This window comes from Anabrus simplex, chromosome 1, assembly GCF_040414725.1.
Source record: "Anabrus simplex isolate iqAnaSimp1 chromosome 1, ASM4041472v1, whole genome shotgun sequence".
Taxonomy (NCBI): domain Eukaryota; kingdom Metazoa; phylum Arthropoda; class Insecta; order Orthoptera; family Tettigoniidae; genus Anabrus; species Anabrus simplex.
The window spans coordinates 952,594,939-952,616,254 of record NC_090265.1 but is presented as its reverse complement, the minus strand read 5'-3'; the positions used below and the strand labels follow the sequence as shown (position 1 = coordinate 952,616,254).

At 36.2% G+C, this 21,316-nt stretch overlaps 1 protein-coding gene across 11 annotated transcripts in view; it reads left to right on the top strand.

Annotated features, from left to right (window-relative positions):
• Nucleotides 1-21,316, top strand: part of EndoA (endophilin-A) — a 732,000-nt gene that overhangs the window by 640,038 nt on the left and 70,646 nt on the right. For 6 of the 11 annotated variants that reach the window (XM_067136724.2, XM_067136720.2, XM_067136722.2 and 3 more), the window contains one exon: nucleotides 6,987-7,061. The exons of 4 other annotated variants lie outside the window; for them this stretch is intronic. In XM_067136724.2, the coding sequence (XP_066992825.1) occupies nucleotides 6,987-7,061 (75 nt within the window). The remainder of the gene's footprint in view (nucleotides 1-6,986; nucleotides 7,062-21,316) is intronic. One more of the 11 variants, XM_067136717.2, reaches the window with a different exon arrangement.

Here is a 21,316-nt window from a genome sequence, read left to right as displayed (position 1 = left end):
CAAAATTATTTACATGTTATTGTTATGATAATAAGATTGAACAAACTGTGAATCAAAGTTGAGATTGTGCAGTTAACCACCCCCAAGTGGCAAGTGTAGTTAATATCAGTTCTAGACTGGTTGACTGCGAGACATAAACTTGAAATTCAATGTAAAAGCATATGAAATGTTTCACTTAGAACAGTTTACTATATCCTGAACACCAAAACAAAGACTGACTACCAACTTAATAATGCTAAATTCCAAAATATTACTGCCCCTGACCTGGCGTACATATGCCACCTGATAGATTCCAGTTGCATTTCCTCCACTGAGGGGTCCATTGCCCTCCTGAAGGAGCTCGTCTACCAGAAGGCGTTTGCTTCCATATGGTGTCAGGTTATTTCCCGCCACCCAACACTTGGCTGGCTGTACAGTCCACTCTGTTACTGTAGCAGGATAAACCTGGCCAGACAACAATTTGTATCATCCTAAATAGACATTGCACTTGCGGCCTCCCACTCAAGTAGGTTCTTTGTGTGAGAGAGATTTTTTGTTCTGCAATAATGTTCATGCAGTTGCAGATCTCCAGTATCACAATGACGACAGTATGAACACTTCAGCTTGTAGTTCTATTAGCCCACTATAATTTTTATATCAGTTTTGCAATGATAAATATCTGTTAAACTTTGACTGCAACCTGTCAAGAAGTCCACCTGATACATCTTTAATTTACTGTATGAAAAACTGTTCTTACACAGTTAAATTTTCTTACTGAACATCTACATTTTTGGCCAAGTGGCATTCAACAGTAGCTCTGGAATGCTGCTCTATTTGGATGTTCTGCAATTGTCACAGGTGCGATATTTCATAGATTTTTCCACAGACATTATTTCAAGTACAAGAACCATATCCCCTTAAGTAAGGTAAAATACCCTTAAACCTAGTATCCAGTAGAGGTTGTAGGGGATAGACCTCCAGACCAGGAGATAATGGCAGTATGGTAAAAATTGCACCTTGCAAGCTTCTTTTTTTTTGGGGGGGGGGAACCAGAATGTTACTAATTGAGTCACCGTGGTTCAATTTTCTCATCTTAGATGTAAATAACAATTGCACATGCTAATGACACCACAATAAATACCGTTATGTATTTGGCAGTTTTTAAGTGTACATTCAAACACGAAGCCAACTGTGTACAAACTTCTCATGTGGTACTACTTGCTATACTTGTCTTTGACAGGTTGGCCTTGCTGGTGATTCTGGTAAATGGAAAAAAGTAGTCATTAACCAAGTCAAATGTTGCAGTTAAAAGCAATGCTATCACATGAAATGTTCAATCAAATGAAAGGCAGCACAGATTCTCGCTTTTTGCACTTACGATCTTCCCATGCCAATACCCATTGCTGGAATGATCTGACCACAGACAGCAGTGAAGACTTCTGTGCTATGTTCTGTTAGTGCATAATTGCTCTATTCCTATCAGTGTCTCCATAGCACAGACCAAATAGCTGAAGTACTACTCTGCTTGACAAAATTGAAGCACCCAGAAAAGGAGGAGGAAATGAAATGAAACTTCATGTCTTGAGAGGGTATGTGATATTATTTCAGTGGTTACAAAATCAAGTCAAATTTACAAAGATGCATGATTCGTTTGGGAAGGGTGTCATAAAGCCGTTGTATCCTCCCCCTAGGCAAGCTGGCCCACAGCTGTTGTAACTGGTCCTTGATATCCTGGATACTGGCACTGGAATTGAGTTGGCATCCGAGCTGGCCCCACACGTGTTCTATCAGGGACAGATCTGGGGATCTTGCTGGCCACGGGAGTACTTCAACATCATGCAGACAGTTCGTAGAGACATGTGCCGTGTGTGGTGATCATTGTCTTGTTGAAAAATGGCACCACAATACTGTCGCATGAGAGGTAACACATGAGGACGCAAGATGTCCGTGACGTACCGTTGTCCTGTCAGAGTTCCCTCAATCACTACCAGTCATGACCTGAAGTCATACACGTTGGCTCCCCACACCATGACACTAGGAATAACATTGCTGTGCCTCTCCAAACCATTGAAAGACTGGGACCTCTCCCCAGGTCGCTGCTATACTCGCAGACGGTGATTATCTGGGGTACTGCAGAACCATGATTCATCGCTGAACACAGTGCAACACCATTCATCAGCAGTCCATGCTTCCCAGTCATGGCACACTTCTCCAAATGCACCCGTTTGTGTTGTGATGTTAATGGCAGCCTACACATGGGACAGTAATTCTCTAGTCCAGCTGTTGCTAGTCTCCAACCAGTGGTGCGGACTGACACAGAATGTTGCAGGGAGTCCATTACTCATTCATGGATGGGAGGCACAGATGTGAAGGTGTTACAATGTGCTTGGTGCACAATACGACAATCCTCCCTTGTGGTGGTCAGATGTGTTTGACTGGAACCTTGACGACAAATATGCCTGCCTTCACGTTCCCATGCAGTCCAACATAGGGCCACTATCACATCTAATTGCCCCACAAATCTGGATATTACACGATTCAACCAGCTGGCCAAATGGAGATCCACAATGAGGCCCCTTTCAAACTCTGTCAGGTGCTGATAACGCTGTCTCATGTGAGTACGCAGCATCTCCGTGTCTTCACACTCAACATTTGATGTTATATACCCTACCAGACCTGGTAACAACACTAAAACTGAGCTTTATAGCTCCAATCACTTAAATGCGGCCAGTATGCAGCATTCGGGAGATAATGGGTTCAAACTCACTGTCGGCAGCCCTGAGGATAGTTTTCCGTGGTTTCCAATTTTCACACCAGGCAAATACTGGGGCTGTACTTTAATTAAAGCTATGGCCACTTCCTTCTCACTCCCAGCCTTTACCTGTCCCATCATCACCATAAGACCTATCTGCGATGTAAAGCAACTTGTAGAAAAAAACCCACTAAACACGAACAACACTAATGCACTCTGGTGGCCGTTCTACCTGTCACAGAGAATTACAACCCTTAATCATTTACGTACCTACTGATGTTATGTACGTGTACGAAGTTACATTGACGTCAGACCATTTCTTCTAGGAGCTTCAATTTTTTTTGTCAGGCATTGTATGACAGACCAATGAGTCAGTACTAGGAGTTAGCTGTGTAACTCCTAGATCTGCTCATGGCCTGCTTGGGATAGACAACACCTTTAAGTACCAGGACCAGTAGCCCTTTTTACTATGGTAAAAATATTTGGGGCATAGAGATCAGAATTTACTATTCCTTGTCTTTTTTTTTACAAAGGATCCTTTGACAAGGTTAACAATGTTAGGATTCTGGAAATAAATAAATATAATGTTGTAAATATTTCTGCTATTACTTGTCGTAAAATCAATTTGTTCTATACATAAGGTGGAAATTTTATTTTCTACATTTCTTGTTATGTGACCTTTCTCGATAGGAGACGTGTGAATACAATTATTTATAGCCTAGATTGTAGTACCTAATTTTATGACCTTGAATACCAATTTTTATTTAATTCTGTTCATCAATTTTCTCGTGATGCACATACGTACGTACATACATACATTACTAGAGCTGGGATTTCTATGCAACATTTTTTCTCTTGCTATTTAGATGCTAGGAAAAGTTATACATTCATAAACCACTATGTTACGGGTATTATAACTGAATTCCATTTTACATTTTAAAAAAATATTTTTAGGTATTCTATATATCCTTAGGGCTGGTATTATAATGAGGGTTTAATCTGAAGATTGAGTTAAACTGTAACTTGAGTTTAAACTGATGACGAGTCTTATAATGGCCGGCCTAAGTTAAACGGAGGTGAAGAAGGAAATATACGATCTTGGTAGCAGTGACTTGCAAGAAAAGATGACTATCGATAATGTTTTGTTTACTTCTTGTAGATAAAATGACGGATAAAAGCAATAAGCGTTGTCGCAATTTTACTTGTAAGGAAATAGAATTGCTTGTGCAATTAGTACAGAAATATTTATATAATCCGTGGAAGAGTGGCCTTATGAATTCCTCCGAAATCTCCCATTTTAATAAACATATTATGGGAGGTATAAAACCACAATGCTATTAGTAGCTGACTGGGGTGTTCTACAGCATGATTTCTGAAATAGAAGGAAGTTACTTTATTTTCTAACATTTACACTTTTGACATTCAAATAGTTCAAAAAGTCATTTTTACATTCTTGCCTTTTCATTGCATGTTTTATTCTGGCACCAATTTGCTGAAATAGGGTTATGAAAGTCTGTTTTGTAAGCCTAAACCTACTTCAAAACTATTTTTAATTCCATATATGAAAGTGACGTCCCCTTGCTCGGAAAACTCGTAGTGCCCATGGTCATTCAATAATTTGAACCACTTCTTTGTCATCGCTTAGTATTTCTTCAAACACCTCAAAAATATCTTCGAGATCCATTCGTTCTGCCATGTTCTAAGGTTATGTATTCTTAAACTTCAGTTTAAACGGTAGATGAGTGGCAGTAAAATTAACCTGTAGTTAAACTTAAGATTAAGTTTTATAATACACGACTAACAGATAAACCGAAGTTTAAACTGAATCAACAGATTAAACCTCTATTATAATACTGGCCCTTAGTGATATTACATAAAATTACATATTTTGGCATTTTTGTTTTCTCATATTATATAAATTTCTGTGTTGAAGTTCACACTTAATGTGGGGCTATTGTCATTTGCCTCAGCGGTGGAGAGGGTATTGAGATAACTATGAGTGACAGGTAATAAGTGCAGGTAAAGTCAAGACATCTGTAAAATCGATTTGTCCAAAAGTTCCAGTAAGCTGCAGGAAACGCTATTGCTTTAATATTATGCACTATGTATTAGTCTTTACATCTTTCGTCTCTTTTAAGGTTAATTGCTTTTAAACTAGCCTCTTACATACTGAAGTTTCCAGAAATATGTTTCTAAGCACATTTCTGTGACCTCTTTCTTACTTGGGAATTTCTAGATTCTTTCTTCTTTTGAAATGTCTCAACTAGGTTTTAGTTTCTTTTAAACAGTTGAAGAACATAGTTCATAAACAACAGTTTTTTCTAGAGTCAGTATGGTACCAGTTTCATCCTCGATGGCTTATAGGTTAAAATAATTTATTACAATTGACGAGTCCTTTACAGCTGATGGCAAAGTAGTGATCTGTTAAGCATGCAGCAAACATTTTGCATGTTCCATGAAATCCCAGCTTGAACAACATCCACAAAGTGGTCTGCATAGGAAAAAAACCAAAGAACAGATGAAACAAATACTTTTAACACAGATGCAGCCTTTACCTTCAAGTAACCCTTTTTATAAAGACTAATGCAGTGCAATGATTGCAGCCAATATTCCATGGTATAAACTTGGAAGGGCCTGAATTCACATCTTTTATGGAAAAATACTGCAAGAAACATGTTTCTCACCAATCAACACTGCACAAGAAGTATCTTCAAGTCAGCCATGGTGAAGCAATGTACAACATAAGACTGTATATTGGAAATTCTTTCAAAAGGGTTTCTGTTGCTGAAACAACAGGTGCTACGGGCAGATTTATTGCAAATCTTGAGGTGGTGAAACAAGAACCTGACAGCACCTCAGAACCATGTTTGATCTACTGTAAAGAGCTGGACTGTACAAATCACTCAACTATTGTGAGATTTGTGAATGATGGATTAAAAGCTCTGTGGTCGAGATGCAAGAGGCAAAGGCATTAGTGATGTATTCTGAACAGCTGCAGCTATAAACATAGGTACAATTACTTCCTGATAAGTGTGTCTTGTAGTGTCCTCTGAGGGTAATAGAGGAACATGGATAGAAACAGTTAACTACTATAGTGAGCATCTAGATGCTATAAAGACGGTTGTAGATACTTTTGCTCCTGAAATCACAAAGTACCTTTAGTAACTTCAAAGTGATCTCATCAATTGCCTACATCAGCAGCAACTTCAGCTGGTTTCTAGAAAACATTAATTGCCTGCAAACATCAGGACTGCACCGAAAGATTCTATTGCTGTCATAGAAGATGCTTTTGAAAAACTAAGTGCTGTGCATGGGAAAACTGGTGCAAGTGTATTGAGTAAATTGCAAAAAGTATTGAAGAAAGATCCTGGTTATTCAATACTTCACGTGTACCGAATTCCAAATGGAGATGATGTTGATCCACCCAAAGGCATTTCTTCAGTAAAAATTCCTCTCCTAAAATTTGCCCCAATTACATTATGTGATGTTAAAAGTTCTTTCTCTGCATATAAGAACATCCTGAGTGACAATCGTCTTTTAATGACCCCAGAGAATATTTAAAAATACATAATTGTTCACTGTGCTACAAAATTTAATATAAAGCATATTTTGTGTGTTGTAACTGACAGAATGGCAAGTTTATATTAAATATGTGATATTACATATTTTACCTATTCTACATATTTTCATATTTTGGGTCGTTTTGTTACATATTTATGTACATATTTTTCCACTTGATACTACATAATAATACCAGCTCTATACATATACAAGCATGATGGAAATTTAAAAATTGCATCTTCTTTTTAATTCTGGATATGGCCAGCACATGGATACCAATTAAAAAAAAAAAAAATGTCCAAAGTACCGACAAAATTCTTATTATTTAAATAGATAACAGTAAACAGCTTCTTGCATATTCTATGTATGTAGTAGTTGGAAAATTTATTATCTACTTCCTGTCTAATCTGAAGACTTCTACTTCTGAAACTCAGGTACAATTACTTCCTGATAAGTGTGTCTTGTAGTGTCCTCTGAGGGTAAGATGAAATTCCAAGTGTTTTGAAATTTTGAGAAATATTGCTGGCTACATTTATGTCATATAAATCATCAATTTACTCTGTACATTAGAGATGTTATATTAGAGTAGGTCCCATTGATTTCATGGTTGTCTCATATATAAATATATGTGGCACGAAGGGTGTTATATCTTATTTTGTGTTTGACTGTATGTATCTTTGTTCAAACTATGAAGCAGTTCATGGTAAGAAGGGCGGCCTGAGCACTAGCCCTTATGGGAGCCCCGCAAAGAGCCCCATGGGCATGGCTGGTATGTTGTAGTTTGAGTTGTATGTTGCATTTGTTGCACCCTTATCCTTTATTGACAAATCTTGAGAGTCACATGAATAACTTGGGACATATTCATTGCTTTGGTACTTTCTAATTTTATTGCTGTATGTGATATTTAAACTTCATAAAAGTTCAGACGGTCATTTCTGTGATAGCCTAAACAAGTTTATTCTTTCCAAATCCTTAGTATTTTTGCAGAAGCAATACTGCATATCTGACAATGCACTTCCTATCTATTATTTCCCTTAAGATTGGGCACTCCTCCCAGCCATGTATGGCTATGCAGTCCATTACAATAATTTTTGTTGTGTTCATTTCCTATGCTGATGTTTAAAGGAAAATGAACCTTGCCGTACTGTAGTGTAGTATGTTTGCATGTCATATTTACGCACTCCTAATGTATTTAAGGTTCATTGTCCTTTAAGCATTAGCATAGGAAAATTAACACAATGAAATTGCTCTGATGGATTGCATATCTATACGTGACTGGGAGGAGTGACCAGACTTCAGGAAAATAATGGATAGGAAGTGCATTGTCAGATACATGGTACTGCTCCTGCAGTGATGATTTACTGGTTTATTTTTGTATTGTTTAGTTGAGCATTAGAACTGTAGGATAATCCAGCTTAAGAAAATGCATAGAGTAAGTAAAATATAAAATTTAACAAAATTAAATCAGATATTTCTATTTAGGTCAGTATAATTAATCACACTTCTCTCAAAAAATGTAATTATGTCTACATAATCTGTACTGTGAAATAGTTCTACAAGATTTTTTTATAGAAATCAGTTTATACATATGCACCACACAGCATTTCATCTACTCTGTGGATTGGTGATTGAAGCACGTCCACCAGTTTTGATTACTGAATTCTTTTTCACTTTCAGTGATATGATCTTGTTCTCACTATTCAATATCGGAGGAAAGGTGATGTGATTGGGGTGAAATCTGTACTCCAAATTATTTACTATAGTGGAATAGAATGGCCAAGGTGAGGCTGTCCAATCTTCAAATTTGGTTCTACTATGGACTAAAAAAATGAAATTGCATACAACTGCAATGTTTCTGTAACACAGTTATATTTGGTACAAGAACATGATACATGCGAAGTAGTCACGGAGAAAATACTTACCTAATCACTGCAAACAGCAACACATCAGGAACCATTATGTAGAAAACATGGAGAAAATGAAGAGAAAAAAACCATTAAAAACCCCAAAGGATGAAAATAGAGGAGGAGGTAGATATAGGATGCTCAAAAAATTGGAAGATAATGCTAATCAAGTCAACCACAATCAACATATTTCAGTAAAATTGAATAATAAATTAAAATGAAGAAAATAATTATAACAATTTAAGGTAGTCCTAATGAGAAAAGAAAAGATAAATTACAAGTAACTTACAAGGATGTCACTCAAATAAAAATTTAAAATTGAAATAAGCATGGAATTAAATAAGGTCAACCCAATTTAATAAAAATAGGAAAATGAAAATATTACTTTAAAATCCATTCTCATGGGAAGATAACATAGATGGGAGACTATGAATCATCATTCTTCAATTCAGGTGTCATAAACTCAAAGTTGAAGGAAAATCACAATTAAAAAACAAAAAGACTGAATCACTAGACACAATACTGCAGTAAATATATCCCAAACTTACAGGAATTATCTTCCGATCATGCAAGACAAGATAAGTCACCTGTTCACACAATGGATCTGACTAAACAGTAGGGTGCGACATCATGGAGTGAAGTGACACAACAATAAAACGAAAGAAGGATGGACAACAATATGTGACTCAATGCTCAGAAGATGCACCTGGTAAGAGAAAGATTAACCACCCACCAAAATCTTATAAGTTAACTTACATTCAATTGCAGAATTAGTAGTTTAAAGCAAACTTACTTAATATTATAATTATTAAGAGAATAGCCCATCTGGATTAGTAACATATTACAGTCATGTGAGCTGGCTGTGCGGTTAAGATTGCGTAGCTGAGAGCTTGCATTTGGGAGATGGCGGGTTTGAATCCCACCGCCGGCAGCCCTGAAGATGGTTTTCCGTGGTTTCCCATTTTCACACCAGGCAAATGCAGCATTGAAACACTAACAAAAAAAGGAATATGTATTTTACAGCAGCACAGTCATAAATGGTTTCCATATGTGAGTTAAATTAGAATTTAGAAATTAGAATAAATTTTAAAAAAATAGGTTGCATCACATAAGGGAAGTAAAAATATAATTACTGAGGAGGAAAATAATCTGTAACTTGAAATAAAAGAAATCACACCTGAGAGCTAGTTGCGTAAATCAAGATCAAAATGGTGATTTATGTATATATATATATATAATGCTTTATTTAGGAAACTGACCCTCAATGGGTTTTGCAAAAGGCATTTATAAAAAATTTATGTCTTGGAATATAAATGGTTCCTTAAAAGAAGCACAGACCCACACACAGCTGCCTCTGCAATCATGGCAAGGTAGCTTTCCTTGAGGGAAAACCTCTTCCATAACTTGGCCATCATCCCCGGTATGATAGCCTCTTGCACCTACTAACAATCCGTAAACGGTGATGGAGTTAACATCATATTTCTCCATGATGTAATTGGGTAGTGGAATATAGATTGCCTGCTTGTCAGAGTGCATATCGTATTGTTCGCCTGATTCTATACGTACTGTTGGATCCAGTATTACAGAACGATCTCTTTGTTTTTCAATGGCTGGAATATCTACTCTTCTTGTGCTTCTATTTTCAGCTAAGCAGTTCACTTCTTCATTAACTTCCCACTCGTTATTGCAAAAGGCTTTTGCAATAAGGCCATGAATTGTGCGATGGCTGGTATTCCTAAGTAGTAGTAGTAGTAATAATAATAATAATAATTATAAACTCTACTAGGGAAACATTGTTTAAATAATTTAAAACTACATTTTAGCTGAAAAATTTTTTGAGACAAAGGAAGTTAGGTTGAAAATAAAATGATAAATATGGAGGGCAAGTAATTTAAATGATACTTTAAGACACAAATGTGTCTGCCCCTACACAGAAAGTGTGCCATTTTATTCTGCCATGATGCTAAGAAAATTAAAATCCTAAATATCACATTTTGTTAGTCCTGTTTCCTGATACAGGGAGGGAGATGAAGTGAAATGAAATTATTTGGGAATGAAGTTGGGTAAGGAGATGGAAGGAATCAGCTGTGGCCTATGAATAGGAACTGTTCCGGCATTTGTCTGGAAGTAAAAATGGGAAACCACAGAAAATCATCCTCAGGACAGCCGACGGTGGGGCTCGAACCCATTCGTCTCCCAAATAGATAGCTTGGTTCCATAGCCATAGCATGTTAACATGCACTACACTCCACTCAGTCAAATTCCCAATATCATATTATAGTAACAAATTTTTTGTTGAAAGTTATTGATAGCATGTTCTACCAGACATGTAGAAAATATCTCTTCATAAGAACAGTTTGTATCACACCAAAAATACAATTGTGCTGAATAGAAAGACTCACCTTAGCACATAACGGTAAGTGTCACCGCCTTGAAAATAAAGGTAGATTAAAAGGTTCTCCATAGCTTGAGATAAAACAAAGTTCCTCCTTATGAGGAGTAGTTACATGACCACTTCTTCTTCATCTTGGATGTGTGATCCAGTACACCAAATGTATGTGCATTGTGGCTTTTTGCTCTAGCATATACACAAGTTCACGTCCTTGGCCATCAATATCCAAATCTGAAGTAACCAGCTTCTCGCGGCGTACAGTAAATGAGACGACCGGGAAAAGGGAAGGTCCACAGCACATGTGCGCACTTAGATTGAAAGTATAATGGTCTGCCTAAGTAGCAATTAAATAATAAGCTGTCTCGTAACATCGTAATAAGATGAATACTGGTTCAGTTACTAGGAGTCTATTTATAACACTTAAGAGATTTTATATTGGATTTAAAATGACACGAATTTCAATGTTCATTAGAACAGGCCTAAATAAATAAATAAATAAATAAATAAATAAATAAATAAATAAATAAATAGGCTATGTAGATAGATAGATTAATTAATTAATTAATTGCTGTGGCTCAGTTTCATTACAGGAAAAGAGTTAGAAGCAGACAGTCTGTTCATGGGTTTTGGAGTGAAATATTTATAAACAGCACTGTAGGAATGAGCTTCAGAACGAAGGGGGTAATTAAATATGAATGTGCTTCTGTGGTTGTTTACGTGCAAGGATACGGATGGGAGAGGCAAACTTAACATGCCGGGACATTCACTGGCTGTGGCAGGTTCCATGTGACTGACAGCTCACACAGCCTTGCTGAGCAGAGCCATGATATGATACTCTAGAGTTTGTGTTACAGTTTGACAGTTTATGCTATTGAAAATTTTATCTTGCCTATACTGTACGTTATAAGATATTAAAATCATTCCGTATTGGTTTTCACTTTACAAAGGAAAGGATTTATTGCATTCTCCTATTCAGTAATTCTAATCAAACATGTTTCAGCTCATTTTGAGCCATTTTCATTGAAATGTGTTTTTAAAAAAACTATATGATTAATGTTAAAAGAATTATTTAATAAATTTGGATTTTATTGACTGTCTCCACTACCGAGTTACACACGCTATACATGGCATTTGCTTCCTCTCAAACTATGTTCTTAATTTCTGTTGCCCTCTAGACCATTTGAACATGTGACTCAATGAAGATAGACTGATTTTCTCAAGTTTTAGTTTTGTGATTTTGTCCTCGTTTTAGTGCGATATATTGCACTTTCAGACTAAGAGGTTCTCAACCTTGCTACAACCTCTTATTGTTTTAACTTCATCATGTTTCACTTGTTTTTTATATATTCTTTCTCATTGTGTTATAATATAACATTCTTTTAACATTAATCATGTAGTTTTTTAACACTTTGACTGAAACATGTTTGGTTAGAATTACTCCATCTAAAGATGGATATATGCACTGTATAGGAGAATGTAATAAATCCTTTCCTTTGTAAAGTATACTGTACATCATAGCAACCGTTGAAAATGTTCAATATTTTTCCAAGCAAAAGTTGCTGTGGTGCAGATAGTTCTGGAAAACTGGCTGCAGTTCATCTTAGCTTATATTACATATTAACCTTTTGATATCTTATTTGAGAACCTGAAGAATGTGATTGTTGTTCCTGTACACTTTCTGTTTGAGGGTGCCCTAAAGTTAATAATCACGAGCAGTTGGCGAGAGCATGTTTCGAACATTGCTCTTTCCTGTCTGAAATGAAACAGATCATGTTTCTGACTGCTCCTTAAACAACCATACCATGGTACTCTTCACTGTCTGTGAAAATTCATAAGCATTTTTCATACAACTTCATCCTTATTGCATCCTTCTGTCAGTGGCACGAGCACTCTACACTCAGGGTCGTGGACAGGTTCTTACTAAGAGATGGCTTCCGGTAAATTGAACGCCTCAGCTAGCTATGGTGCCTGAATTATGGTTAGATATATCAATTTACATTCCCCAAATTGATTGACGATGAAATGTGACGATAATAACAGGCTGCGTTGGGAATTCTATTGGGTGATCAAAATGTCAAATTGAAAATATGGTGTGTATCAAACCAGTTAAATCAACTGTGTGCATTATCCGATTTCAAGTTCATCAATGTATCATTAATATCCCACACAATCGCAGACAATCTGATATTTGATTTAAGGTTGTTTATATTAATGATGTTGACATTGTCTTATAAATCAGAATGAACGCAATGTTAAAATGGATTATCAGAGATGGTTGATGATATCTGTGTTACTTTAATAATGACTGAGATATTCTGGATAGGAATCAGTTTATTGAAAGAAAAATCCCTAAATAAGTCAAGATGAAACCAAGGTTCGATGTGAACTCCAAATATGATAATTAAAATGTTGAAATTGCAATCAGTCATCAATTTGAACCTAACACAATGTAATGCAGTGATAACGTTACATCATTAATCAAATTCTAATTATTCAAGTTATTTATATGAACGCTAGCTCACAGTAAAAATGAAAATTCACAGCCTGTTTCCAGTCATGCGACCGGGTCAGGAATGGAATGAATGAAGCCCCCATCTAGTGGCGAGGATGGGAATTGTGCTGGCTGCCGAAGCATGTTGCACTCCTCTGGGGCAATGATTAATGAATGACAGATGTAATGAAATGATAGTGGAGAGTGTTGCTGGAATGAAAGATGACAGGGAAAACCGGAGTACCCGGAAAAAACCTGTCCTGCCCCCACTTTGTCCAGCACAAATCTCACATGGAGTGACCGGGATTTGAACCACGGAACCCAGCGGTGAGAGGCTGGTGCGCTGCCACCTGAGCCACGCAGGCTCCATTAGCTCACAATAATTAATATGAATCAGATACGAACACATCACACGCCTTCAATGCATATCATAATATAATTCAGTACCAGCCTACCATTTACCATCACTTGTACTAACATCACAGTCGGTTAAAATTCACTTATACTCACATATCACTTCGCCTTAAACCCATTAATATAAATTGACATATCCATTATCATCCATAAATCAACACCAAATACATGACTTTCGTGCGTAATATCAATATTTGACATCATAATATGCAATATTTAATGTAAATATTCTGTTATAAGCCATGCCGTGAACAATACTTAACCATTAATTCAGTAACCCACTTCATAACGTTCACATATGACAACACACATCATCATTTCCCCTACATTGCTAGCACTCCTTAAATAACTTTGACATAAATACAAATCATTACGCATCACACATAGTTACGTTGCACTGTTCATTGAGGAATAATAATAATAATAATATTACTCGATATTGAGACCATCGAGGTTGGTACATTTCAACAAATGATCCCGCACACACCCATTAACATATAAATTTCGACATTCCATACTCGGATCGCAAAATGTTGAATTACTATAATATACACCATTACCTATTATGTGTATGCTCCATATCAAATTGAACTACTTCAGGACATCTAACACTACGAGAAATTACATACTACTACTATAGAAGGAAAGAAAAACTACATGAAAGAACATTATTTAAGTTTAACATATGAAGATTAACTGACTTGTTGACCAGGGTTAAGGTTGCGCATGGTCCAGTGTTCCTCATCGTATCCACAATATTACTGCGGTTAGGGCTCACTTATTACATATTAGCCCTCCATCTCGTTATTCCTTTGTGTTTTCCAAATAAATATATGTTCTACTCGAGCAGAATATGCCTGTAACAGTCTTGAATAAGATTAACAAGCTCATATAACAGTATAGTCTAATGTACAATTCCAATACTTCTGCTTTTCATAAGTCTTTTGTGATATCAACTCGGGAACTTCTTTTATATCTCTCAATACTTCTCAATAATAATCTACTTGATAGTTTTTTCATTACAACAGAGACATGCAACGGAACATTCTAACTTACAACATCAATTACCATTTCAAGGATTTCACTTATATTAATTACTACCTAGATGTCGCCACCACTGTAATTATATAATATCAATATCTTACCAAGTATAGTCTAACATCTATTTATCTGCATTTTCGTTGGTTTCATCTTGTAAAATAATAAATTACAAAACATATATTACTTAAAATTACTACATAACTAAAATTGTGCAACATTGAGTTTAAAATATTGACAGATTCCATTTCTTCACAATTGACATTTTTCAATCGCGACATATATAGATACATGTCAAGACCACTCCAGCGCCATGTTCGTGAGTCCTACCGATCTTCGTTTCCTGCATAGGTACTCGTGTTCTTTTCTTCAATGTTATATGGAAACGGCACATTGTGTCTCAACAGCAAATATTCATTCTTCTCCTGTGTATCACATTTTCACTGTAACTTGCCTGATGTGTTCGGAGACAGTCCCTCAACTGGCTGGCAATGAGTGGAAATTTCTCTCGTTATCACTTGTGCAAGCTCCATACCGTCAAGATCTCCTGTCCCTGGAGGTAATATTCGCATATTCCTACAGCCTGAAAATTCCCCTGTGCATTAGGTTTGCCTCATCCTATATACAGATTTGGCAGTTCTTGGTCCAAAAGTCAAATCGAGCATTGCAAGTGGAATTGTTTCTATGTAGATTATATTACATTATATTACTGAAAGTTGAGGTGGAAGTGTTACTCCTATGAAAAATATCATTTGGTCTCTCCACATACCCATTAGTACCTTCTTTCGAAGAACGTTATTTTGTTCAGTGTATTGTTAGGTATAAATGCACTTCTGTACAATAAGCATTTTAAATGTTTCATGAAGAATATTTTAGTAGTTTTATATAACTATATGCAACACCATATTCTGTTGCATGTCAATCTTATGGTCTCATTTTTTTCCTGTGACTCTCATTTTTTGTCTTAGATAAATCATGAAATTGATTTGTAATCACTGTGTAGTCTGGTAGAACAACATAGTTTATTAGAGCAATAATTTAACTGCCTAAAGGAGAAGATTTTATATTCTGTTAATCTTATTCCTTATTCTCATTTTATCGCCATTATATTTTTGAACTCACCACAATCCTTGTTGCTTTTGTAAATTAATTGTAATTAATTAATAACATAATTAACTGTAATTAATTTGATTTTTGTTATAAAATGGGGAAGATAATTGATGTCATATTTAATTAAATGCTGTTTGCCATGGTCATTGAAAATTTTCTAGTACCTTTTTATCTTACCAGTTCACTTTATTTCTTGGGGAGTAGGAATCTGTTGCATGAATCTTGTTTATGGATAATACACAAATTAAAGCAGAAGTTTTCATTCCTCATTGAAAAATGTGAGAAGAAAGGAAACAGCTGCTCAGTTAGACTTTTTTTCACTTTAACCTGTGTTACAATTTGTAGTACTGCTAATTTGTATTAGTTCATTTTATGAAAAAAGGGTAGTACCAGTACTTAAGTATCATGCTTTGATCTTGGTTCTGTTGTATGTGAACAATTTATCCAGAATGTTATTTCCATGTTTGTCTTATGGGATTTTTATGTGGCTTCATTCCCCTGTTCTGTTTTGTTTGCATTTCTTATCTGTTTGGTAGTTTCTCTGATGCTGATAATCTAAAGGTCTTGTACCAGAAGTATTCCATATACACAAGCAAAGAAATGGCATTATTAGTTGTCCATTGGTTCGTGATTATTTACGAGTGAAGCACGTCTTATACAGACATCCTTGTAATGAGAATGATAAAGGATGTTATTGAAGTTATACATGGTGGAGCATTTAGGTTAGAGTTTTTCCTTGTTAGATGGCAAATGGAAAGAAGTTTGGAACATTGCAATACATGTCTTCATTTCTCTTTTTAAACCTAATTGAAGATCTCCTAGTCTCTGTTTTGTATTATCTCCTATGCATGTAAATGTAGTTGATTATCTTTCATAAAGTCTGAATCACCTTTCATTGAGTAATGACCCTGTCTTGTATTACAAACCTTACACTAAAATGAAGGAAAAGAGATATATTTTCCTTATAATTATATTTGTAAATTTTAAAGGTAATTTTTACACTGTTGGAATACAAAATGTGCTCTACATATGTCAAGTTTGCTCATACCTATTAAAAATTCGCATTTTGGTCATAAACATTAATATAATCTCAGTTTAGATTTTTTAGTTTCTATCTTTATTGTTATACCTTCAGTCCATGTTTTAATTTTTATTTTATATGTTTTATATGTTTTATATATATTTACACTCTGTGGGAGAAATACTGAGAAAGAAAAGGCCGACTGCTTCCGTGTTTTGATCACTACTTCAGGAAAAGCAACAAGAAATAGCAAGGCTATCAGAGAAAGGCTCAGGAACAAGGAGCTTAAGAATTGGTGCTCCCTTCCTAAAAAAAAGTTTTAAAAAAAAGGTAAAGGAATTGCCCTCTTCACACAGCACCCTCAAGAAAATAAATGGTTTGCAGAAAAGATAGGTCTTGCAACGTCAGAGTGGACTGAAAGTATCAAAATGATGGCAGACGTGGCTCCAGTAAGAAGCTTGTAATGTAGAAGCCAGGAGATTGAAACTTTGGGACATGTTCTCGACTACTGTCCATTTAGCTCATTGCTTAGAAATACTCGCCATCACACAATTCGTGGCTTTATTGCAAACGCCTTCGCAATAACAGGTGGGAGGTATATGAACAAGTGAACTGTTAAGCTGAAAATGGTAGCATGAGACGAGTAGATATTCCAGCCACTGATTAACAGAGAATTAGTTCTGTAATATGGACTCAATGGTATGGCTAGGATTAAGCGAACAACAGCCGCACGATGTATACTTCGAGAAGCAGGCAGAAGAGGTGCCATACCGGGGATTATGGCTGACCTGTGGGATCACGCAGCTGAGCTTGCATTCGGGTGATAGTGAGTTCGAACCCCATCATTGGCAGCCTTGAAGATGGTTTTCTGTGGTTTCCCTTTTTCACACCAGGCACCATAATTATTAAGGCCACGGCCAATTCCTTCTCACTCCTACACCTTTCTTATCCCATCGTCACCATTAGACCTATCTGTATAGGTGTCGCTTAAAAATTAGTTGTAAAAAAAAAAAGCTGAGTTGTGGAAGACATTAGCCCTCAAGGAAAGCTTCCTAGCAGCTGTTCATGGGTCCGTACTGCTTTTAAGGAACCGATTATACTTTTTAAGTACAGTAGATGACATTACAATACTGTGTCTTACGGCAAACCTGTTGAGGGTCAGTTTCATGAACAAGGGATTTTTATATATGGTAATTTTTAACACTTTGATTTGTATATTTAGCATATTTTAGCTTTGATACATTTGTGTATAGCATTTATACGGTTTTGAAGAAATACATCAAATTTGAGTTAATTTTGATATATAGGTAATGAATTTAATAATATTAATGCAAGTCTGCCCCTTAGTCCCGTTTCTTGATACAGGGTCAGGGATGATCACATTTTCACAGATCTAATAGTAAAATTAAAATAAATTTAAAATAATTTTACATTTATTTTAAATTGATATAGGGCCTAGGCTAAAGCATAACAGAAAAATCAAATTACAGTAATACTGTACTGGTGCAAAATCAAAGTAATGGAAAGAAAATATTTTGAAATTAACGTAAGCCATGTTCATGAATCAGTGATGCTACTGAAGAAAATCATAGTACATACTTGAACAAGTAGGAATCAGTGGATAACTCGTGAGATACTGCACCTAACTGATGATCGACAAAAGTGCAAGAATACAAGAAACGAGGAGGGCGAAATGGTACAGGTAACGAAAGAATGAAGTACTGTAGATAGAAAGTGCAGGATAACTAAGGAAGAATGGCTGAAAGAGAAGTGCGTGGATGTTGAAGGTTGTATGGTTGTAGGAAAGGTAGATGCTGTATATAGGAAAATCAAGGAAACTTTTGGGGAAAGGAAAACTAGAAGTATGAATATTAGGAGCTCAGATGGAAAACCACTTCTAGGGAAAGAAGGCTAGGCGGAAAGATGGCAAGGACATATTGAACAATTTGTATCATGGGAAAGAAGTAGGTGATAAGGTTCTGGAACAAGAAGAAGCTGCTGATGCTGATGAAATGGGAGAACCAATTTTGGGGTCAGAATTCGATAGAGTATTGAGACATACTGTACATAGGAACAAGGCACCTGGAATTGATGATATACCCTCATAATTACTGATAGACATAGGAGAAACCAGCATGGTGTGTTATTTCATTTTGTGTGCAAGATGGATGGTACAGGAGAAGTGTCATCTGATTTTAGAAAGAATATTGTTATACCTATTGCCAAGAAAGCAGGCACTAACAAGTATGAAAACTACTGCACCATTAGTATAGTATCTCATGCTTGCAACATTTTAACACACATTATTCACAGAAGAATGGAGAGTTAAGTTGAAGCCGAGTTGGGAGAAGATAAATTTGGCTTCAGAAGAAAAGTAGGAACACGCAGAGCAATCTTGACTTTCTGTTTGATCTTAGAGGATTGAATTAAGAACAAGCCAATGTAGCCTACATGGCATTCGTAGATTTAGAAAAGTAATTTAATAACATTGATTGGAGATCCTAAAGGTGCTCGGGATCAGATACTGAGAAAGAGGGATTGTGTAACCTACAATCTGTGTAAACTCAGTTACAGTGATAAGAATTGAGGGAAGATCAGCAGCCATCCAGAAAAGAGTGAGGTAAGGCTGCATTTTTCTCGTATCCTTTTCAGTGTTAATATAGAACAGGCAGTAACGGAAAATCAAAGAGAAACTTGGAAAAGGAATCTCAATTCATGGAGAGAAAATTAAAACTCTGATATTTGCCAATTATTTTATATGAGTCTGCTGAAGATCTAGAGAAATTGCTGAATGGAATGGCCATAGTCTTGGAGAAGGAGTATGAGATGAAAATAAATCCAAAATAAATATAATGGATTGCAGTCAAACAAAATCAGGTGATGCAGGAAATATTAGATTAGGAAATTAAGTCTTAAAGGAAGTAGAAGGGTATACTTACTTGGATACTTGAATAACTAATGACAGCAAAAGTAAGGAGCACTTAAAAATGCAGACTACTGCAAGCAAGGAAGGGCTTTTGTAAGAAAATAAATTTGCTCACTTCAGAGATGTTTTTGAAAAAACTTTCATCTGGAGTATGGTATTGTATGGAAGTGAAATATGGACAATAAGTAGCTGAGAAAGTGAATAGAAGCTTTTGAAATGTGGTGTTTCAGATGAATGCTGAAGGTGAGATGGGTAGATTGAATCACGAATGAAGATATACTGAATTGAATTGATGAGAGGGGAACGATTTGGCAAATTTGACTAGATGAGGCACACCTTAGGACACCCAGGACTTTGTTTAGTTAGCTTTGATGGAAGCAATAGAATGGTATGTGTAGACCAAGGTATGAATATCACAAACAGATTAGAATAGATGTAGGATATAGTAATTATATAGAAACTAAAAGGTTAGCACAGGTAGGGTAGCATGGACTGCTGCATCAAACCAGTCTGTGGACTGACGATTCAGAGAACAACACAACAACTACGCGAATATTTTGTTCAGCCATTCGTGTTGTCATATCACGTACAATGAAATTGCATTTACTGAAATATCTTTTAACATTTATAATCTTGGCAGTACACCAAATTCATTACAGAGCTTCTTGGGCAAACTCTGGCTATCTGAACTTAACAGCCAACAAGGTTGTACAAACACTTTGGTTTAAGTTTTCAGGAAAGTATGATACAATTTTATTTGGAAAAAAAAATCATTGGTTCATATTTATATTGCATTTTACTGTAAATGTCACATTTTGAGGAAATGTAGCATTTTACCACGTTTTCAAAACGGACAGAAAAGTGGTTTAAAGGACATGAAAATAAAGTGCAAAAGTACAAGCCTTTAAAAGCATTTTGCATAATACCAATATTATGAAAATCTCTACCCTAACTATATCCCTCTGTAGATCGGTGATAGAATGTCGGCCTCCAGATCCCAAGATCACAAGTTCAAGCCCACAGAGGCAGTCAGATTTTTGAAAGGTGGAAGATAGTCCATTCAGCACTTTATCATATGATGTCAACATGGGGAAGATCTATACATAAGTACATACACCATCATTATAGACCATTATACCATTCAGCGTTCAGTCTGCAAGCCTGTGTAAATTTACGAAATGTCGCCACGATCCTCTGTTTTCAACTAGTGCTGTGGCCTCATTTAGTTCCATACCTCATATCTTTAAATCGTTAGAAACCGAGTATAACCATCGTCATCTGTGTCTTCCTCTACTTCCCTTACTCTGTATAAAAGAGTCCATTATTCTCCTAGGTAACCTAACCTCCTCCATTCGCCTCACATGACCCCACCACTGAAGCCAGTTTATGCATACAGCTTCATTCGAGTTGATTCCTAACTTAGCCTTTATCTCCTCATTCCGAGTACCCTCCTACCACTGTTCCCATCTGTTTGTACCATCAATCATTCTCGCTACCTTCATGTCTGTTACTTCTAAATTATGCATAAGATATCCTGAGTCCACCCAGCTTTCGCTCCCGTAAAGCAAGGTTGGTCTGTAAACAGACTGATGTAAAAATAGTTTCGTCTGGGAGCTGACTTCCTTCTTACAGAATACTGTTGATCGCAACTGCGAGCTCTCTGCATTAGCTTTACTGCACCATGATTCAATCTCACTTACTACGTTACCATCCTGGGAGATCACATAT